The following is a 17,682-nucleotide window of genomic DNA, read 5'->3' as shown; positions in this document are numbered from 1 at the left end:
GGCCAGTTATAAGATAGAATTCATAATTTATTAGAACTGGGGGTGCTTGATTTATAGCTTTTGCATTTTTTTTTTTTTAAATGTAGCTTGCATCTGCGTTAGGCTCAACTAACCTTCCTTTATGCCCTCAATTCAGCAATATTTCGATTGGCCAAAAAAAATTCAACAACAATATTTCTTTAATATAGTTAGGAGATGGAGAATATTTAAATTGATTTACTAAAATATAGTTAGAATATTTTGCATTTTTATGTATAAACAAATTTCATTGGAGATGAAATAATATTCCAATATTAAATCGTATCTCTTTTTCAAAAAGATAACAATCAATAGAACAAACTTCATACATTCATGTACGGTTACAATTAAACTATGCTAAATATAGTAATTAATTAATTATCTTAAACACATGCAAAATCATGTCAAAAAAGTTTCCACTTGCATCAGGATAATAAGAATCATATATGATGGCGTGTATAATTCCTTTTGGAATAGCTAGCAGGTACTATATAATATTAATTATTTGGTAATGATCATACATGTTTGTTGGTTGCATGTTCATCTTAAAATTTTTTTCTCACATAATAATGATACATGTTTCGGGTTGTCTATTTCTCTCTCTCGTGAATTTAGGGAGAAAGTGAACGTGGTAACTCAAATTTGCTTTGCTTTTACAGAGAGATCGTGTGAAGTTAAAGCTAAAAATAAATGAAATTAGGGGGCCCTCCCATTTCATGAAGTCAATCCTTTGAGTACTGTTTTAGCATCGTTCATGCACGCATGTTTTGCAAATTGGCCGAAAGATGTGACAGCTCAGTTTGCTACACTAATTCTCTTTCCTATAAATAAATAAATATATATATATATATATATAATTTCCTTCTCCTTTAAGTCAGTAATAATCATCTGTCTTATGAGAGTGTAAGTGAGCCGAAAAGAAAGAAAGAGAAGCAGCAAGAATGGAGAACAATAAAGAAATGAAGGCACAGCCAAAAAGAGGTTTATGGAAACCAGAGGAAGACTCGATTTTGAAAAACTATATTGAGACTTATGGCGAAGGCAACTGGGCAAGCGTATCTAAGAGATCAGGTATATCAAAAACATCAGTATATGATAGTGTTTCTCAATTCTCTGTCCTGAAAAAATGTTGATGATGGTGAAGTAATTTTATTATAATAATAGTCAATATATATAGCTTATTTGTAATTTCAGGGTTGATGAGAGGAGGGAAAAGTTGTAGACTGAGATGGAAGAATTACCTGAGACCAAACATCAAACGTGGTGGAATGTCTAAGGAGGAAGAAGACCTTATTATCCGAATGCACAAGCTTCTTGGTAACAGGTTAGTAATTGCTGTCTTTTTTCTTTAAGATTTCAACTCTGAGACTTTTTTTTTATTTAAAAGAAAATTCATATTTATTTTTGTTAAGCATCTAACTTAAAATTAATTGACAATAAATAAAATGATCAAATTTGAATATAAGATTACAAAAAATTTGATATTTATTAAATGTAGAATAATTCATTTTAATAGATCCCATCATTTTTAGATAAATATGTAAGAAATCTACTGCGCTAGATTTGAAGAAGGCAGCAAAAAAAATTATTGATTCTGATATTATGTTAAGTATTTTATTTAAAATCAATTGTCAGTAAGTAAAAGAACTTAACTTGATTATAAGATTATAAAAAATTTAATATTTATTAAATATAAGATAGCTCACTTTATCCGTTTTTACTATAGTATTACTTTATCCATATTACCAATGTTTAATATATTGCTCTTTGGTTTATTTTGCATAACTTTATCAATATACATTATTGGAACTTTTCTTATTTTGAGTAGTATTTCAAATTTGATAAATTTTTTTTTTTGTTTTTGAAACCGGAGATGGTCTCTAATTGCTGGGAGACTTCCTGGTCGAACTGACAACGAGGTGAAGAACTATTGGAATACCCATTTGAACAAGAAGAGCCTTTTAGGAAAAAGAAAAACTATTGACTCAAACAAGCAACATGATGAACACGAAGACAATATTGAGAAGCAGGATAGCAAGAAACCAAGGGAGTTGCAAAATTCTCAGCCCATTTTCACCACAAGTCCAGCAAGGACAACAGATCAGGGGTTGGATTCGGATGAGAAGAAAGAAGTGAAGGAAGAGAGCAGTGTTATAGACAGTGCGGTTCAGTGCTTCAACTATGACTATGACATGGTAGGAACTCCAGTGATGATGCACCCCAATTACTCAAATTTTGTGTTTGATGAAGGGCCTTTCACATCCTATTTGGATTCTTTTGTTCTGTTTGAAGCATTTGGGACAGATTCAGATGTGTAAATGGGAATCCAATTATTCTTGCCTTAGTTACAGCATTTACGTGGACTACCACCTGGACAGAGCACTTTGCTGGCTGCCGGGAGTTGTTTTGTCCCAAGAGACAAACACCTTTAGGCTTTAGCAGGAGAGTGCATTGCATTTGCATCCTACGTACTACCTTTTGAAAGCAGTGTTAAGCGCATTATCAGGAATTTGTGAGCGTAAACAAGTGAAGTGAGGATTATAATTTTAACTTTAACTAGTAATTTTGATCCTAATGCTTAAGTTAAAATTATAATTCTTTCCTTTTCAGATTTTTTTTTTAAAAAGCAAATAGACGAAATAATTAAGAGTCAACTTTACGTCTTTACCCATGACTGTATTATTACGAGTATCAATGTCAAGTAGAAGATCCAATCTTTTTTTTTCAGTGTTTATTTGTAATATATATAAAATTTATTGATAGATTTATTAATTTTGTGGATAAAAAATGTCTCTATAAAAAAATTTTGGGTGTTCTGTAATTTTTTAAAAAAAGTTTATTTTTTTATTTTTGAATCTTTGAAGATGTACAGAAAATTTTTTTTGAAGATATCCAACAAAAAGTTTTCTTTCAATTTTTTTAAAATTTAAATGTCTATGAACACTATAATTTATAAATGGATCCGCGTCAACATTCAACCAGTCTCCCAGTTCAATCACAACCAAAAAAGCTGAGAAAAGAAAACAAGTACCTCATCATGGAAACTGGCAAGTCTCCTAAAAAATGAACTTTTCTCGATTAATGATGATGGAAATCATTTGAATATGAGATTTATTAGTACCTTAAAAAGAAAAAATATAAAAAAAATTTTTGTTTGATATATTAATAGTTGAATTTTCTAATTTTATAAACGAAATTAAAAATGTGACATTTTTTATTTTTTTAAATTAATTTTTTTTTATTTTTTAAATATATATTAAAATATGTCACATTCTTAACCATACTTGTAAAATTAAAAACTGTACATACATATATATTTATATATATATATATATATATATATATATATAGAGAGAGAGAGAGAGAGATAGAGATCATATTCATCTCCTAAAGCACAAACGCCAACTTGTGTACGCAAAAGGAGTATTAATTCTCCAACATGGAACATAACCCCATAATTAATTGCCTAACCCATAAAGCAAAACGAAAGTTGAAAGGAGAAAACACCCCTCTCCAATTCCTTCTAATATTGAATGAAAATCTGGGTATCCAATAAAAGCGAAGTAAAAGACCTACCAAATAATCAGATAAAAATCAAAAGGTTATTTGGAGATTGTGGGTGGAAAATAACAAACCCATTTATGTATTGCATGTTGGCGTTTAACGAAAAACATACTGAACTGATTTCATCAAAATATTATTTCATCATCCACTAGCATTGTTTTGGAAAAATCAGCCAACTATAAGAGCAGTGATAAAATCGTGAATTTAAATTTGGTATATGCTAGAGATAACATTTACAATACTTCATCATCTTGCTGAGAACATAATAAACCATTGTCAATAGGCAACGAAGGTGGAGTTCCAGGTGGGATGCAAGCAGCTCCATTCTCGCCGGCACATATACATAAAGCCTCTGCATCCCTGAGGGTTGCATCAAGGTCAATCTGACCACTCAGCTCATTGATGAACTTCAAGAGGGTGTCGAAGTCCATTTGCTCTCCTATTATCTTGCCGCGATAGCGCTTCAAGATAGCCACACACACGTACAGATGTAAGTGCTCCGACAAATAATGTGTCCACAATACTTCCCACAATCGCATTGTTTTCTCATATTCAAGTTCCCTGACAAATATGTCGAGACCACACCACATGTTAAACACAGTCATTCATCTTTACATCTCAGAGTGCATGCCTAAGCAAAGCTCAAGATGAAATTTGAAGGGAAAAAAAGAATTTTGAAAGCTTAATATGGTGAAATGCAGATAAAATCAAGAGACTTTTCTGTAATGCAAGACCAAGATCCTGAAATGCCTCAGTTTCTTTCTCACTGATATTTTTCAGCAATCAGCACAAACCCGCACAACATTTTAAACAAGAATTCTCTGTGCCTCACTTTGTTCCTAACCACCAGTTTCCCATGCACATAAATACATAATTCCATGTCGGATTTTGAAAGAGAGGAAAAAGAGGGGGGGTGGGGGGGACACACACATGCAGGAAAGTATATGCTAAAAGAGATTAAGGGTGTGTCTAAAAATAAGGATGAAAAATGGATCAGCCAAAAAGGGTAACTTTTCCCCCAATGTTAAAAGCGTAAGGGAAATTTGCAAAATTTTAACATTTCTCATCAACTCTCATTCTCCTTTCCCTAAGTTCTTCCAAATTGGATGACTTAAAACCAGCAAGCTTGGGAAAGAAAAGACAACCATTTTAACATTTTCCATTCCTTTTACACCCTCCTTACAAAGCCTTTATCTTCATCCTCCCACTTTCTTCTCCCTTGGAGCACATTACAAGAAAGTTATTCGACAAACTATTCTACTTTACGTGAAGCATTGCAACATTTTTCATTCAAAATAGGAATGCGTCAGCAGGAAAACATGTGAACTACATAATTAAACGAATATGTACCCTAAATGAATGTTGGCACGGAAGGAAATGAATGCACTACTAAATCCAAGAGTCTTACCTTTTAAACTGTATCAGAATCCAGCGGAAACAGAAGAAATAATTCAAGCAGTCATTCTGCTTGAAATAGTTATGCAATGGGCTGTCTAACAACTCCACCAACTGCAAAAAGCAGAGGTACAGTTCAAAATCAGAGACCAAAACTCTGTTCAGGATTTATTAATTGACTTGGTTTAGCTGTTTAAGAATTATGTTAGAAGGATAAAGTCATGGTACCCTTTAATCTTCTTTATGTTGTTTAGGTGAAAGGGAAGGGTGATTATGCTGTTTATACATTGCTTGTTAAACTTATAAGTCATAATACCCTGTTAACCTAGGCTAAAATAATAAAAAAGCGCTTGAACTATATCACTTTATTTAGATAAGCTCCTATACTTTTATTACACCCAAAGAAGCCCTTGACCTTTAATTTGCATCCAAATAAGCCCTCAATTTTTAATTTGTATCTAAATAAGCCCTTAACTTTTAATTTGTACCTAAAAAAACCCTTAATATAAATCAATTTTTTGTTTGAAATAAGAGCTTAATTGGATACAAATCAAAGAATAAGGGCTTATTTGGGTACAATAAAAGTATAAGAGTTTATTTAAGAAAAGTGGAATAGTTTTGGGGCCTTTTTAGTATTTTAGCCTTTAACCTTCTTTATATTGTTTCCTACCCAGGAAAACACAAAAGACTAAACCCCAAAGATCTCCAAGAAGAAACATAAGTCTGATGACATTACAAATAGAGGCTTCAACATTTAAACTTTTTCAAGGACTCGAGAATCCAACAGTGACCATGTTATACCCGTTTCTACGTCATAGTTGTTAACTCAAGCAAATAATGGGCAAGATGATGCTCTATTCTGATCATAAAAATGTAATCTCTCACTATAAGAATGATTAACGAAACATAACTTTTAAGGCCTGCTATCTCATGATGTAAAGTCTTCTAACAAGCTACACCACAATGATTCAGAGTTCAAAGTTTGACAAACTCAGACTAGATCCATATCATATCAATACTATTGCTTTTTAATTTTACACCACTGCAAATGCAGAGGCTGAAATTTCAGGGAGCGACAGAAGGTGAGGAAGAATCAATAAAATTAATTGAAAAAAGTTCTAAGCCAGAATTCTCCAACTCTGTTTTACACACAAAAGTTAAATAATCCTAATTTTATAGTTTCAAATAAAAACTCTATTAACCTTTTCTACAAGAGAGAGGGAGGAGAGAAAAATAACCCCACACCAAAAAAAAAAGGGGTGGGAGGAGGGGAATGGGGAGTTGTATAAACATGACGTTACCTTTAAGGAGTCATATTCAACAGTTTAAGAAAAGAAAAAAACAAAAAGTCTCAGCCATTTTAACTATAAACTAATGACTCCAGCAATATGTAAGAGAGAGAGAGAGAAAGAGAGGAAACAAGACCTTAGATAATGCAAAAAGCTGAGAGTGCATGCCATTTTGGTCGCGATTAAAATTAGGCCCAAGACGTTCCATCAGTGCCACAAAACACCAAAATGATTCTGACTCATCCTCCATTACAAACAAAATGGGGGAAAGCAGATCACTCATACCCTGTAAGAAGGATAGAAAAAGGGAAGAAGCACACAACCATATAGAAGACAAGTGACAGAATGCATATAAACCTTGGAGAAATTTGGGCATTGAAAACGGAAACAAGCTTTAGACCTAGACATCCACGTGCCTGAACCAATAATCTACTATACAACATACAAATGGAAAAAATAAAATTGCACATTTATGCGCATCTCCATGTGTGTATGTGTCTTTCATATTAAAATTATCTAAAGAAAAACAAATGCATTCAAGATGTAAAAAAGCCCATCCCTCTGCCAGAGTAGAATTTAAGAAAAGGAAAGAAGGAAAAATCAGAAATACAACATCATCAAGGAGAAAAGCCCCAAACAACATTTTTGCAATTAAATTATGCCCTGCGTATAAGAAAAAGAAAATTATAACATAGGTGTTCAATTATGCTCAACTTTAAATATAGTTTTAGATGATAGCGCCCGCTTAAATGCTCTTAAAATATAATCACATAAGAAAAGTGGTTTCAAATTCATTCAGTGATTTATGCTCTCAATGTAACATGGGATATCAGGTGCACTGCCTGCTTGGTTGCTTATGATATTCCTATGTCATATTTGAACAATGCCATGTTACATGCATGATGGCAGCTCATTACGAGATTGTATGAAATGACGTAGTGAAATTGTATTGCCACCAAAACAATCATTTATTAAGCACACATTAGCATTTAAATCAGACTAAGCATTTCTACACCATTCCCATGCATATACAATTTTTTTTGGCCAAGAACATACACATCTAATTTAAAACATGAATGTTGTTGCATTTAAAAACAGTCAAGATATTTTCATTGAATCAAAAGAAAATAACTAACATAAAAATTGTAACTCAGCATGACATAAAATCAACTTCTTAATAATGGCAACTAACAGAAGGAAAACCGGAGCATATCAGAAGTAATTACCTGACAGTAACCAAGATCGAAGTTATAGAAAGAGTAAGTCAACAGAATATCACGTAAAAGATTCACATTTGGATTGTCATCCCCATCATAGAAAGACAGCGACCTGTCTGTTCTTACCTTTAAGAAAACAAAAACACAGTTGATGCATTGAACTTTAAATTGAACTATTACATTTTTAAGAATAAAATAAATATATGAAGTTCCAAAGTCAAACATGTGATGGTTTCATACATACCACATCTTTCTCTATAAGGCCTTTCCTCTCTCTGAATTTTGTAAATCTTTTTGCCTGTTCAGGAGAGATACTCTGACAAAATATTCACCAAACAAGTAATAAGCTTCATGTAAAAACTATATTCACCAAACAAGTAATAAGCTTCATGTAAAAACTAAGTTTTGCCAGAATAAGGAAATACTTTTCTAAAAGTTGGCTCTAGATTTTATCTCCCTGCTGCAGTATTCCTTATTCTAGCATCCATTATCTGTATGCTCCATTAAGTAATGATGCAGCATTTTACATTCCCATACGTTATACAATATACAACTTATAACTAAGTATCAGTTGTATATAAAAAGACTGACTGGAGTGATTGTCTTTTGGCCCTTCCAATAGTCCATGTAATCCAGAAAATGATATAAGATCAACAGCATTATGTGATGTAGAACAAGTAGTGTTGACAACGGGTGCGGGTTTTTGCTCACCCCGAACCCGACCTGATTTTATAAACATAAAACCCGTACCCATACCCTACCCGAAATTTTTTTTTTTTTAATACCCAAACCCGACATTATATAAACTACACCAAATCCGAAATTAATAAAATATTATTTTTTAAATATAAATATATAAATATATTTAATAAAAAATTAAAAAAAAAATTTTATATAAATATCGGGTCGGGTCAGGTTTGCCTAAAACCTGAACCCGACTTGACCCCGATTTCCCATTAACAATAACTGACCCGACCCCGACCCAAAACCCGATTTTGAACAAAAAAAAAAATCAACCCTATAGGGTCGGGTCAGTTCCGGGTTGGGCTGCCAACCCTAAGAACAAGAAACTCACAACTCAATTTCCAGAAAAAAAAATTCTATAATTAATTCATCAAAAGCCTCCTAAAAACTATTGCAACTTAGGTATTTATAGCTAAACATAAACCCTAATAAAAAAGTAAAGTACCAATTATAACCCTAAAGCCCTAATATTAGGAAAATAACTCAAATACTAATTAATATTAAATAGCCTAAATAATCTAAAATATCAAAAATAGTCTAGATAATTGTAAAGATTACAATCAAACCCATAAAATACAAAATAAAGTGCTAAACAACATAGACACATAACTAGGATATCTCTGTTCCCCATCATTATGCTTTCCAACATTGAAAAAACCCGACGGATGTGTCATCTCTAGGACAGATTCATTTTCAAGTCATCAGTTTGCTTAGAGCTCCCTATAAGCCATTTAAGTAGCCCTTACAAGATAACTGGGTTGATTTTAATAAAAAAAAAACTTTACCGGTTGGCTCTCCACTCATAGGCACATCTTCGAGGTATGCAAATTTAGCAAAATGCCATATACCTCAAAGTCAACCAGCAATCCCAGCACACAGTCTTGAGAAAGAAACCTCAAAGCCAAACACAAATCTTTAGCTCCCCCCCTTCTCCAACCCCCATTCCCCCAAAAAGGAACATTTAATGCACCATAAAGGCAACCCAAAAGAAGAGAAAGAAAAACACCTATTTCTTAGAGAGGTACCAAACAACTCATGTCATAGAAGAAATAAAAGAAAAGTATCATGTCAATAAAGAAGATTCAAATGTGTCCTTGGCTGAGAAGAAACATTTTTTGTCTGAGCCTCAAAAGTTTCAACTGCTCTTAAAGAGTAAAGACCACCAAAGTTAACGTTCAATGCAAACTTGAATTTAATGTAGGGAAGGAAAGAGTACTACAGACAAACTAGACAAAGAACAATGCAAACCTGCCACTGGTTTTTTATAGTCTCGTATTCTGTCTTTTTGATAGACCTTTGATATTCCCTTTCTGCATAAGTTGATTCATATGTGTGATATCCCAACAATATTGCCCAGACCTAAAAATCACAAGTATGATCTCTAAGATTAAGATTCATTTTTAATCAAAAGAATCAATCCACTTAGAATTCCTCGCATGGTACAAATACAAACCTCTCTTCGTAATTGGTGTTCAACTCCTCCATAAAATATTCTTTTTCTTACAGCTTTTGAATCCAGCACTCGCCCTTCTGAATCCAAGAATGTGGCCCACTGAAAAAAACAATTAAATTTCAAAAGAGTAACATAATACCAATCACATAGTGAATTAGCAGTCCTCACAGAAGAAAGCATGTAAAGTATGTAGCAAGTTCAAAGATCATGTTTAAAGAAACCCTTAACATAGAAATTAGGAAATATTATAACTAATCTATTTTGTTTCATATAGTAAGAGACTGGTGATGGAGGTATAATCTACAGAACCAAGAATGTAACCAGCCCAATCAGAAAAGATGGTTAAAATAGATAAGCAAATTGGATACACACAAAATAATAAAGTTTGCATCTGGTCCCTTACCTCTTCCAACCCCAATGGTGGTTGTCGGGGTTTTCCCCACACTAGTGAGAGTTTGTCAAACTGCCAGAAAATAAAGACAAAAACATATATCAACTTGAGATGAAAAATCTGTTCCCAAAAATGAAAAAAATTATACACAACAGTTATGGAATTTAATGTTCAACCAAACTAAATATTGGGTCCTCTCCTGCTACCATTATTAAATAAACCACAATAGCGAATGTTTGGCAAAAGAGAAATAGATTTTTATAACACAAACTAGTAGAAATATAATAAATTACATTTCTGTACCATTCATAACAACTAATCACAGAAAGTTTGCTTACAAATAGACAAATAGCAAAATGAAATTTATTTCAGTTTTCAGTTCTCTAATTTGACAAAGTAACATCTCTTAATTAATTCATAGATGTAACAAACTAATGTCTCTAAATTTTTTTGCAGCCCTGTAATACTTTTAAGAATGTCCAGCTTTGTCTACAAAATGTTAAAGAAAAGACCCTAATAAATATAAATACAATCACAAAAGTTATGTTGCAGAGTTCAACATAGAATCAAAAGATCATACGTACAGCCATCTCAGCTTCTATCTTGTTAACCTTAGATTGGCATGAGGCCTTTTAAAATCTATCTTCTAATTTATGACTATGTTACCACCAGTTCCCAATTGGTCACACTCCTACAGGTAGAGAAAAGAAGTCAAAACAAACACCAAAGTTAATCACATCAACAAGGACGAGAGCCCATTACCAGAACCACTCATTCCCAAAGGTAATCTCGAATAAGCATAGACAATAAAATACATATTTATCTGCTAGACCCAAAACAAAACCAATTTTCTCAACTAGTGGGAGAGTAGCAACAAAAGTTGCTACAGGCCAAAATAACCAAACATTTGTTAATCCAACATCCAAGGCCATGTAAAAATCTTTGTAAATCCACTCATTATACAAGTTATTTATCAAAGTATTAACATGCAACATATTCATCATTTTTTAATGCTTCACAAGCCAATTACCCCCCCCCCCCCTTCTGGCCCCTCAGTTGATTTCCAACTTCATGCACCAAACACTCAGAAGAATTGAATTATGCACTCTCATTCAGCAATCATATACCAAAAGACATATTGAAACCTAAAGCAGGTTTTAGCAGCAATTTCATTCACAGGTATCTGCAGCACTTTTAAAAGGATTATAAAGGAAAGTGACATTAAATATCTATATTCAACTCATGAATCATGACCACACTTGGAAAGGGTAGAATTGTCAAAAAAAAAAAATGTAACAAACCCGGAGACTACAATAGAACTAAGGCTCCTTCTATACCTCCTTAACATTGATTAGCTCAAAAGTCCCCACAATGGTGCCAGCTTCATCATAATGATTGTGTTTCCTATATGGGACTTTCTGTTTAACAAGGATAGAGGTTGGTATCAGGTTGCCCTGGTATAGAAGTTGAAACCTTTCCAGCTAAAATAATGCTAGTATGAATTGAATAAAGAACATAAAAAAACTCTAAACCATGCTTAAACTAACAACAATACCTAATATTTCCAAGTAATGTGGAAAGATATAGAAACATTCAAACCATCAAGATAACTTTCCAAGAGCTATCTGCCACCTCAAAAAATATGCCAGATTCATCACATTCTTTGTTTTAATCATCTAATGGACCACTCAAGGTATCTTATTTATATTGCAAGAAAATAGAGATATTTTCTCCACCCTCTCCATAAACTAATCAATAGCATAAATTCTAAGTAGTAAGTAGTTGAGTTTTGTCACAAGATTGACAAGTTTGAAAAAGGATTCCATCATGTATTTCAAATATGGGGTTTTTTCCCTAATCCACCATGTTCAGCCACGAGAGCCTAAAAATGATGACATACTGGGCTCCATTTGATCCATGAACAACAAGAGCTTCTATAGAAAGATATGAACTTGCACTTTTGCGCCTTAAATACGTATGAGTATTAAAAGTGATCATAAGAGTATCTGGAGCTTAAATCCTAATATACAAACACAAACCTGTTAACAGGCAGAAACTAACAAACAGTGACACTTCTTGTGAAAAAATTAATGGTGTAAATAATTGACAAAGGGAACAAACAGCTACCTCAAGAGGATCTGGTGCAATGGGGCTTTGAACAGGAACTTCCTCAACATCATCAGATGGTTTGTGACTATAATCAAGGGCAGACTGGTTTGAGTTTCTCCTCTCAAAAGGACCAAAGTCATTGCTATGAGTTTCCCGGAATAGCTGCGAAGTTGTTTCTCGAGCAAACTTGGTTACAAGAGAAAATTTCTCCAAAACTTGAATTGAAATGTCTCGAGCAGGATCATGAGCCTTTTGCCTCAGCCTTCCATTATACTGAGGAATAGTAGCACTTCCATCACTGACACGTACATTACTCCTCTCTTCATTTTCATGTGAAGTAGACTCCCCAACTGAAACAGGTGTTGATGGAACACTTGCAATGGAAACTGCCCTGGGAAGCTCCAAGGAAGACAAAGTTCGCTGTCACAAGCAATTAGAAGTCTCAGAATAAAATAGCAACTCCTTGACCACACATAATCAACAAACACAAACAAAATAAAATGGTACATTCAGTTAGAAAAATCTTAGTTTACCAATTGAAAACAACACAATTTACAGTTCACATTTAAAAAAAAATACACAAAATGCAGATAAGACAATTTTAGTTGACATAATTACACTTAGACCTGCATTTAAAATAATTAATCTCTATATGAGTAAGATATTCTGCAATTTGAGAATCCCCTATTTCCCATGTTGGACATATGCTTTGGGAAACATTGATGTTGAAGAATTAATGAACTACAAAGCAGTTACCTAAAGAAATTTCCATAATAAAAACAAACCAAATAGGTAAATTAGCATTATACACACCTGAAGAGGGTTTTGAAAGTCATTCACAAGAAATACATTTGCATCGTCTGCTGACCTGAAAATAAGATGAAAAAAAGGACCTCAAAGAAATCTAACAATTATATTTTGTTACAAATTGTCAGCTAACGACAGATATAGCAGCAAAATATTGGAATATATGAACATAATTACAGTATAATATTAATCGTTTCCAGAGAAAACTCCTGAATTAAAATGATTTAGAAGGGAAGAACTAAGCAGGTATGAAAATATACATATTTATATCACCAAAATTCTTCCCACAGAAAAACCTTCTCTCATTTATGCCCAAACACATGCAAGAAAAATTTTCATTTAAAAAATAAAGGCAAAGGGATTCATGGCACAAGCACCATTAAAAATAGTAATTATTAATTAACAATGGAACACTTCTTTTTGAACCAAACAATGGCACGTTTGACAAACGAAAAAATCCTCATTGTAGCAAATTCTTCATAAAGAAAAATCAAGACTTACAAGGTAAAAAGAAATAACACAAAAGCCATTTTTATTTTCCGAAATCAAGGAAAAATCCCACATTAGAGATTCCAACACTCCATCGAATCTCCTGAGATTTCAGAATATATGTCATTATTGAAAAGAAAATTTATTAATAACAACACAGAAACAAATTCTAAACGAATAAATCAACAATACTCCACAACCTCCCCAAAGACTTTTAGCCTTGATACCATGCAAAGAACAAAATTTACGGCAACTTTTACATTATATATACACTTGTTTTTCTTAGTAATTTTATTCCTTTACATATCTTTCTCTATTTCCATTTGTTTTAACAAGAACGCTTATGATATGCAACAGCTGGTTAATTCCAAGATCCTATTCTCGGTCAAAATACTGTAGAAAGGACTATCAAACTCTTGAAGATAAAGTCAAAATTATTAATCACACAAAATATTATTAAACCAGAACTTAAAATGAGCACAAACCAACCTCACAAGAAAAACGTGTTGTTTTACTGTAGCTAGGAACTCTCGAACTCCTCCGTTATAGAAGTAAAGGGGGGGAAATGCAAGTCCTGAGAATCAAATTTTTTTCATAAATGTAAAGACGAGCCTATGCAAGAACTATAAATAAAAAAAATGTAATGATAAAAATTTTAAATAAAAAATTGAAATAAATCCATGGGATTAAACCATTTGCATCATCTTTTAACAATCATCAAACAGAATTGCAAAGACTTGCAAGTAGAACAAATCAACTATAGTAGATTTTGCCTCATTTCCAGCTAGTCAATTAATAAGTGGTTCTTCAGGACATTCAATAAAAATGGAGACGCAGGAAGCAGCACAAAGGTGGGGCAGTCAAACTCAGAAGTTTCTATGCCTACTAGTCTTTTCAACTGCCAGGTAAAAGTAGCGACGAAACTAGTATGCTAAAAAGAAAAGTGTTACTATAAAAATTAAAATTTCAAATGTGAAACTAGCTGTCAATACATAGTAAAGGATGTAAAGCAGCAATTTCCACCCTTGAACCATCTTAAAGGAATTTAGATGACACCAGTTTTCTCAAAGCTTCAGCTCTTTAAGATATTGAATTCTTATCATCTAATGTTTCAGCATTTTCAAGTTATGACAGATTTCATTACATGATCAATGATTCCAGGTCATAGCATTTATTATCTCCTTTAGATTATTTAGTTGGGTTATAAAGCCATTCGATGATTTAACCTTCATTTTTCCATTCTTCACATCAGACACCCTACTCTAGTAGGGAAATCAAACAAGCAAAAGAATGAAAACAAAAATTGATAAGCACAAAATCTCCCAGGACTTTGGTCATTATCATTTAAAAAACTCAATAAAAAAACTATAAAAGATTATCAACTTCTCTGCTCAGTGGTTCTATTTACAAGGTCCAGAACCAAAGGCAACGTAATTGTGGTCTAGAATCTTTAGAATCTACTATCTTCCTTTAAGAGTTCTCTGAGCACATATTGCTACGCAACTGAATCACACCACCTTTATTATCATTTGATGAAATTCTCTATGTATGCACAGCAAAGGTGGGAATTGTACAATATATGGCTTTAAAAGAATGGCTCATCCCCAATCGCAGCACATTTTCATTGAATAACCCTAGGAAATTTTGTAAACCATATCTCCACAAAAATTTGGCCTTAAATGTACGAATTAGTTCATATTTAAAATACATTTGTCACCCCACAGGACCGTGACAGTTTACATGAAGATCAACCGAACATCATATGTATGTAAAACATACAACTTCATGAGTCATCATGCTCAACCTCTAATACCACAAGCCATAAAAGCAATACAGCTTGTGGTTCCTTACCAGATGACAAAACAACAATAATGTACTGCCATCCAAGAGCCGGAGTGTGTCTGCGAATGGACCTCACATCAGCAAATGGCATTGCCCTAATAGTATAAAGGTTCCTATCTGCATAATAAAACCGCAACAAAAATTTCAGCAAATCATATAATCTATACCAAAGTGATAAGCGCATACTGCATTCAAATCACAAGTTCAAAGCTGAAAACCTTTCTCAGACAGCCTCGCATTTGTACTTTGCCCTTTGTATGGAATCCATGTCTACAATCAATACAACAAACAAACACAGATAAAACATACAAAATGATATTTGCCCCAACACTTTTTGACATCCTATTTGCCTCCCTTGACGTATATACTATCCGTGAATTTATAGGGTACACTGATATAAACTCATCCAATAACTATTCACCAAATCAGATAGAACAAATAATTGGCACAGATGAGGTAAGGCAATTAGCATGATCAAAACCATCTCTACGGCATGTTATTTAATGCTAATTATAATTATAATTAACAAAATTATCCATAAACATTAGTAAATACAAGCGCTTAAGAATTAATTAATTAATTAATTACCATGAAAAGAGAAGAGCCTTGCTTAATTAACTTTAATCTTCCACTAATCCGTTCAGAGGCAAACTGACTAGGATGAATTGTAACATTATCTTTCATATAAACAATTTCGGCTCCCTCCGGTTCACTTGACGAGCTTCTTTTACCACTGTCGCACCGCATCATACTCGCTGATCCCTACACCCAAAAAAATAAAAAAATAATATAACAAAACCGGAATTCAATTCAAGAAATCTGATATAGATAACAACTAATTATTAGATCGAATCGCGCAAAAAGAAAAAAGATTAAAAATAAATAGATCGGAATAAAAGAAAAGGAAAATAACAACGTTGAATGTGATTTTCCTTTTCTTGATTTTTGCTTACTTGTTGTTGAGACGCGGCGTAATCGGCGTCGTCTGATAAATCGTGAAGCTCTGCTTCTTGCATCGTTTAGGGATTTTTCTCTCTCTCTTTTTTTTTTTCGGTTTCGTTGAAGTAGTGATTTTTAAAAGTGAGAGCTGATTTTTCCTTTTTTTTTTAACCTTCGAGGCGAAGAAATGAGAAGGGAGAGGAGACGCTGATGAGCAGAGGAAAATCGTGGTGGGACGATTTTTTCTCTTTGTTTTTTTTTTTTATTACCTTCGAGGCGAAGAAATGAGAAGGGAGACGAGACGCTGATGAGCAGAGGGAAATCGTGGTGGGACCCGCGTGAACAATATTTCTTGATGCTGTGGGCAGTTTCACACGAAAGCAGTTATATCCTTCGCATTTTATATTAAAAGCTTGGACAAAGGCTCGGGAATAGACAAATATGATATAAATGTAAAAATAATATGAAAAAATTTATATATGTACTTTAAAAATATATATTTTATATTTATTTGTGTTAATTTAAATTTTGATATGATATAATTTATATTGTATATATGTTAACCCATTTAAATATGTTATATAACATTAATAATATATTTAATTTAATTTTATCATATGAGAACAAGTTTAATATATTTTTATATTTATTTTAATTTAATGTAAATATTATTTTAATTATAATACTTAATAAGTTATTTAATACCATATAAAATTTATTTTAAACATTTAATTAAGATACTTATTTATTATAAAAAAAATTTATATTAATAATATAAATACAATATAATTATTAATATTAGTCTTATATATTATTATTTTATTATTTAATATTTAATAGTTTATCATTTTAAATTTGATATTAAAAATTAATATAATTATGTAATATAAATTAAAATTTAAATATATATATTAAATACATATTAAATGAGTATTAAATTTTTTTATTTTTTAATATGTAAGTGTTTTTTAATTATTAATATGCTAAATTTATTACGTTGGAAATTGATAGTTTATAACTATTTATTATTTGTAGTCGTGTTCTCATATATTTTGTATTAATCATGTCTATGCGTATATATCCGTATTAGTTGTGTCCATTTGTGTATATCTATATTATTCATATTTTTTTATGTTGTATTTAAATCAATTATACTTGTGTTAACTATATCATGTCACGTATAACATGTATATTAAATATGTCATGCTTATATTTATGATTTAAATATTTTTTATAATTTATATCATGTCAGTATTTTAATAATTCATATTATTACACATGTCCAACACAACATATAATTTGTATCATGTTAGTATTTTAATAATTCGTATTATTACACATGTCAAATACAACATGAGACACAACACAAAACACAATTTGCTAGGTCTAGATACAAATTGCATTCGAATTTTTTTTACTAAAATG

The 17,682-nt window shown here is 32.2% G+C and overlaps 2 protein-coding genes across 6 annotated transcripts; one reads left to right on the top strand and one right to left on the bottom strand.

The window, feature by feature from the left end:
- The first annotated feature begins 905 nt into the window (after positions 1–905).
- Positions 906–2,785, top strand: LOC111285831 (uncharacterized). Its single transcript, XM_022875450.2, has 3 exons — positions 906–1,089; positions 1,213–1,342; positions 1,892–2,785. The coding sequence occupies exons 1-3, from the start codon at positions 960–962 to the stop codon at positions 2,334–2,336; spliced, it is 705 nt and encodes a 234-aa protein (XP_022731185.2). The 5' UTR covers positions 906–959; the 3' UTR covers positions 2,337–2,785.
- Positions 2,786–3,638: 853 nt separating this feature from the next.
- On the bottom strand, positions 3,639–16,535 carry LOC111286422 (uncharacterized). Of its 5 annotated transcripts, XM_022876365.2 has the most exons (16): positions 16,272–16,535; positions 15,907–16,080; positions 15,537–15,588; positions 15,328–15,435; positions 13,966–14,050; positions 12,994–13,048; positions 12,199–12,600; positions 11,409–11,489; positions 10,084–10,143; positions 9,681–9,779; positions 9,476–9,586; positions 7,728–7,799; positions 7,493–7,609; positions 6,403–6,552; positions 4,991–5,091; positions 3,639–4,143 (listed from the first exon to the last, which is right to left on the bottom strand). In XM_022876365.2, the coding sequence occupies exons 1-16, from the start codon at positions 16,332–16,334 to the stop codon at positions 3,816–3,818; spliced, it is 2,058 nt and encodes a 685-aa protein (XP_022732100.1). In that variant the 5' UTR covers positions 16,335–16,535; the 3' UTR covers positions 3,639–3,815. The 5 variants fall into 5 exon arrangements, with proteins under 5 accessions (XP_022732100.1, XP_022732103.1, XP_022732102.1 ...); XM_022876368.2 differs by lacking the exon at positions 6,403–6,552; XM_022876367.2 differs by lacking the exon at positions 11,409–11,489.
- Positions 16,536–17,682: the final 1,147 nt, after the last annotated feature.

This window comes from Durio zibethinus, chromosome 6, assembly GCF_047325235.1.
Source record: "Durio zibethinus cultivar Kanyao isolate XHJ-2024 chromosome 6, ASM4732523v1, whole genome shotgun sequence".
Taxonomy (NCBI): domain Eukaryota; kingdom Viridiplantae; phylum Streptophyta; class Magnoliopsida; order Malvales; family Malvaceae; genus Durio; species Durio zibethinus.
This window is presented reverse-complemented; position numbering and strand designations above follow the sequence as displayed.

Excerpts from the sequence above, each read along its gene's own strand:
- LOC111285831 (XM_022875450.2), top strand. The coding sequence starts at position 960 with ATGGAGAACAATAAAGAAATGAAGGCACAGCCAAAAAGAGGTTTATGG. Across the intron at positions 1,090-1,212 it reads AAGCGTATCTAAGAGATCAG|GGTTGATGAGAGGAGGGAAA; the intron begins GTATATCAAAAA and ends TTGTAATTTCAG. Across the intron at positions 1,343-1,891 it reads CACAAGCTTCTTGGTAACAG|ATGGTCTCTAATTGCTGGGA; the intron begins GTTAGTAATTGC and ends TTGAAACCGGAG.
- LOC111286422 (XM_022876365.2), bottom strand. The coding sequence starts at position 16,334 with ATGCAAGAAGCAGAGCTTCACGATTTATCAGACGACGCCGATTACGCC. Across the intron at positions 15,589-15,906 it reads AAGGCTCTTCTCTTTTCATG|ACATGGATTCCATACAAAGG; the intron begins GTAATTAATTAA and ends TATTGATTGTAG. Across the intron at positions 9,587-9,680 it reads AACACCAATTACGAAGAGAG|GTCTGGGCAATATTGTTGGG; the intron begins GTTTGTATTTGT and ends TGTGATTTTTAG.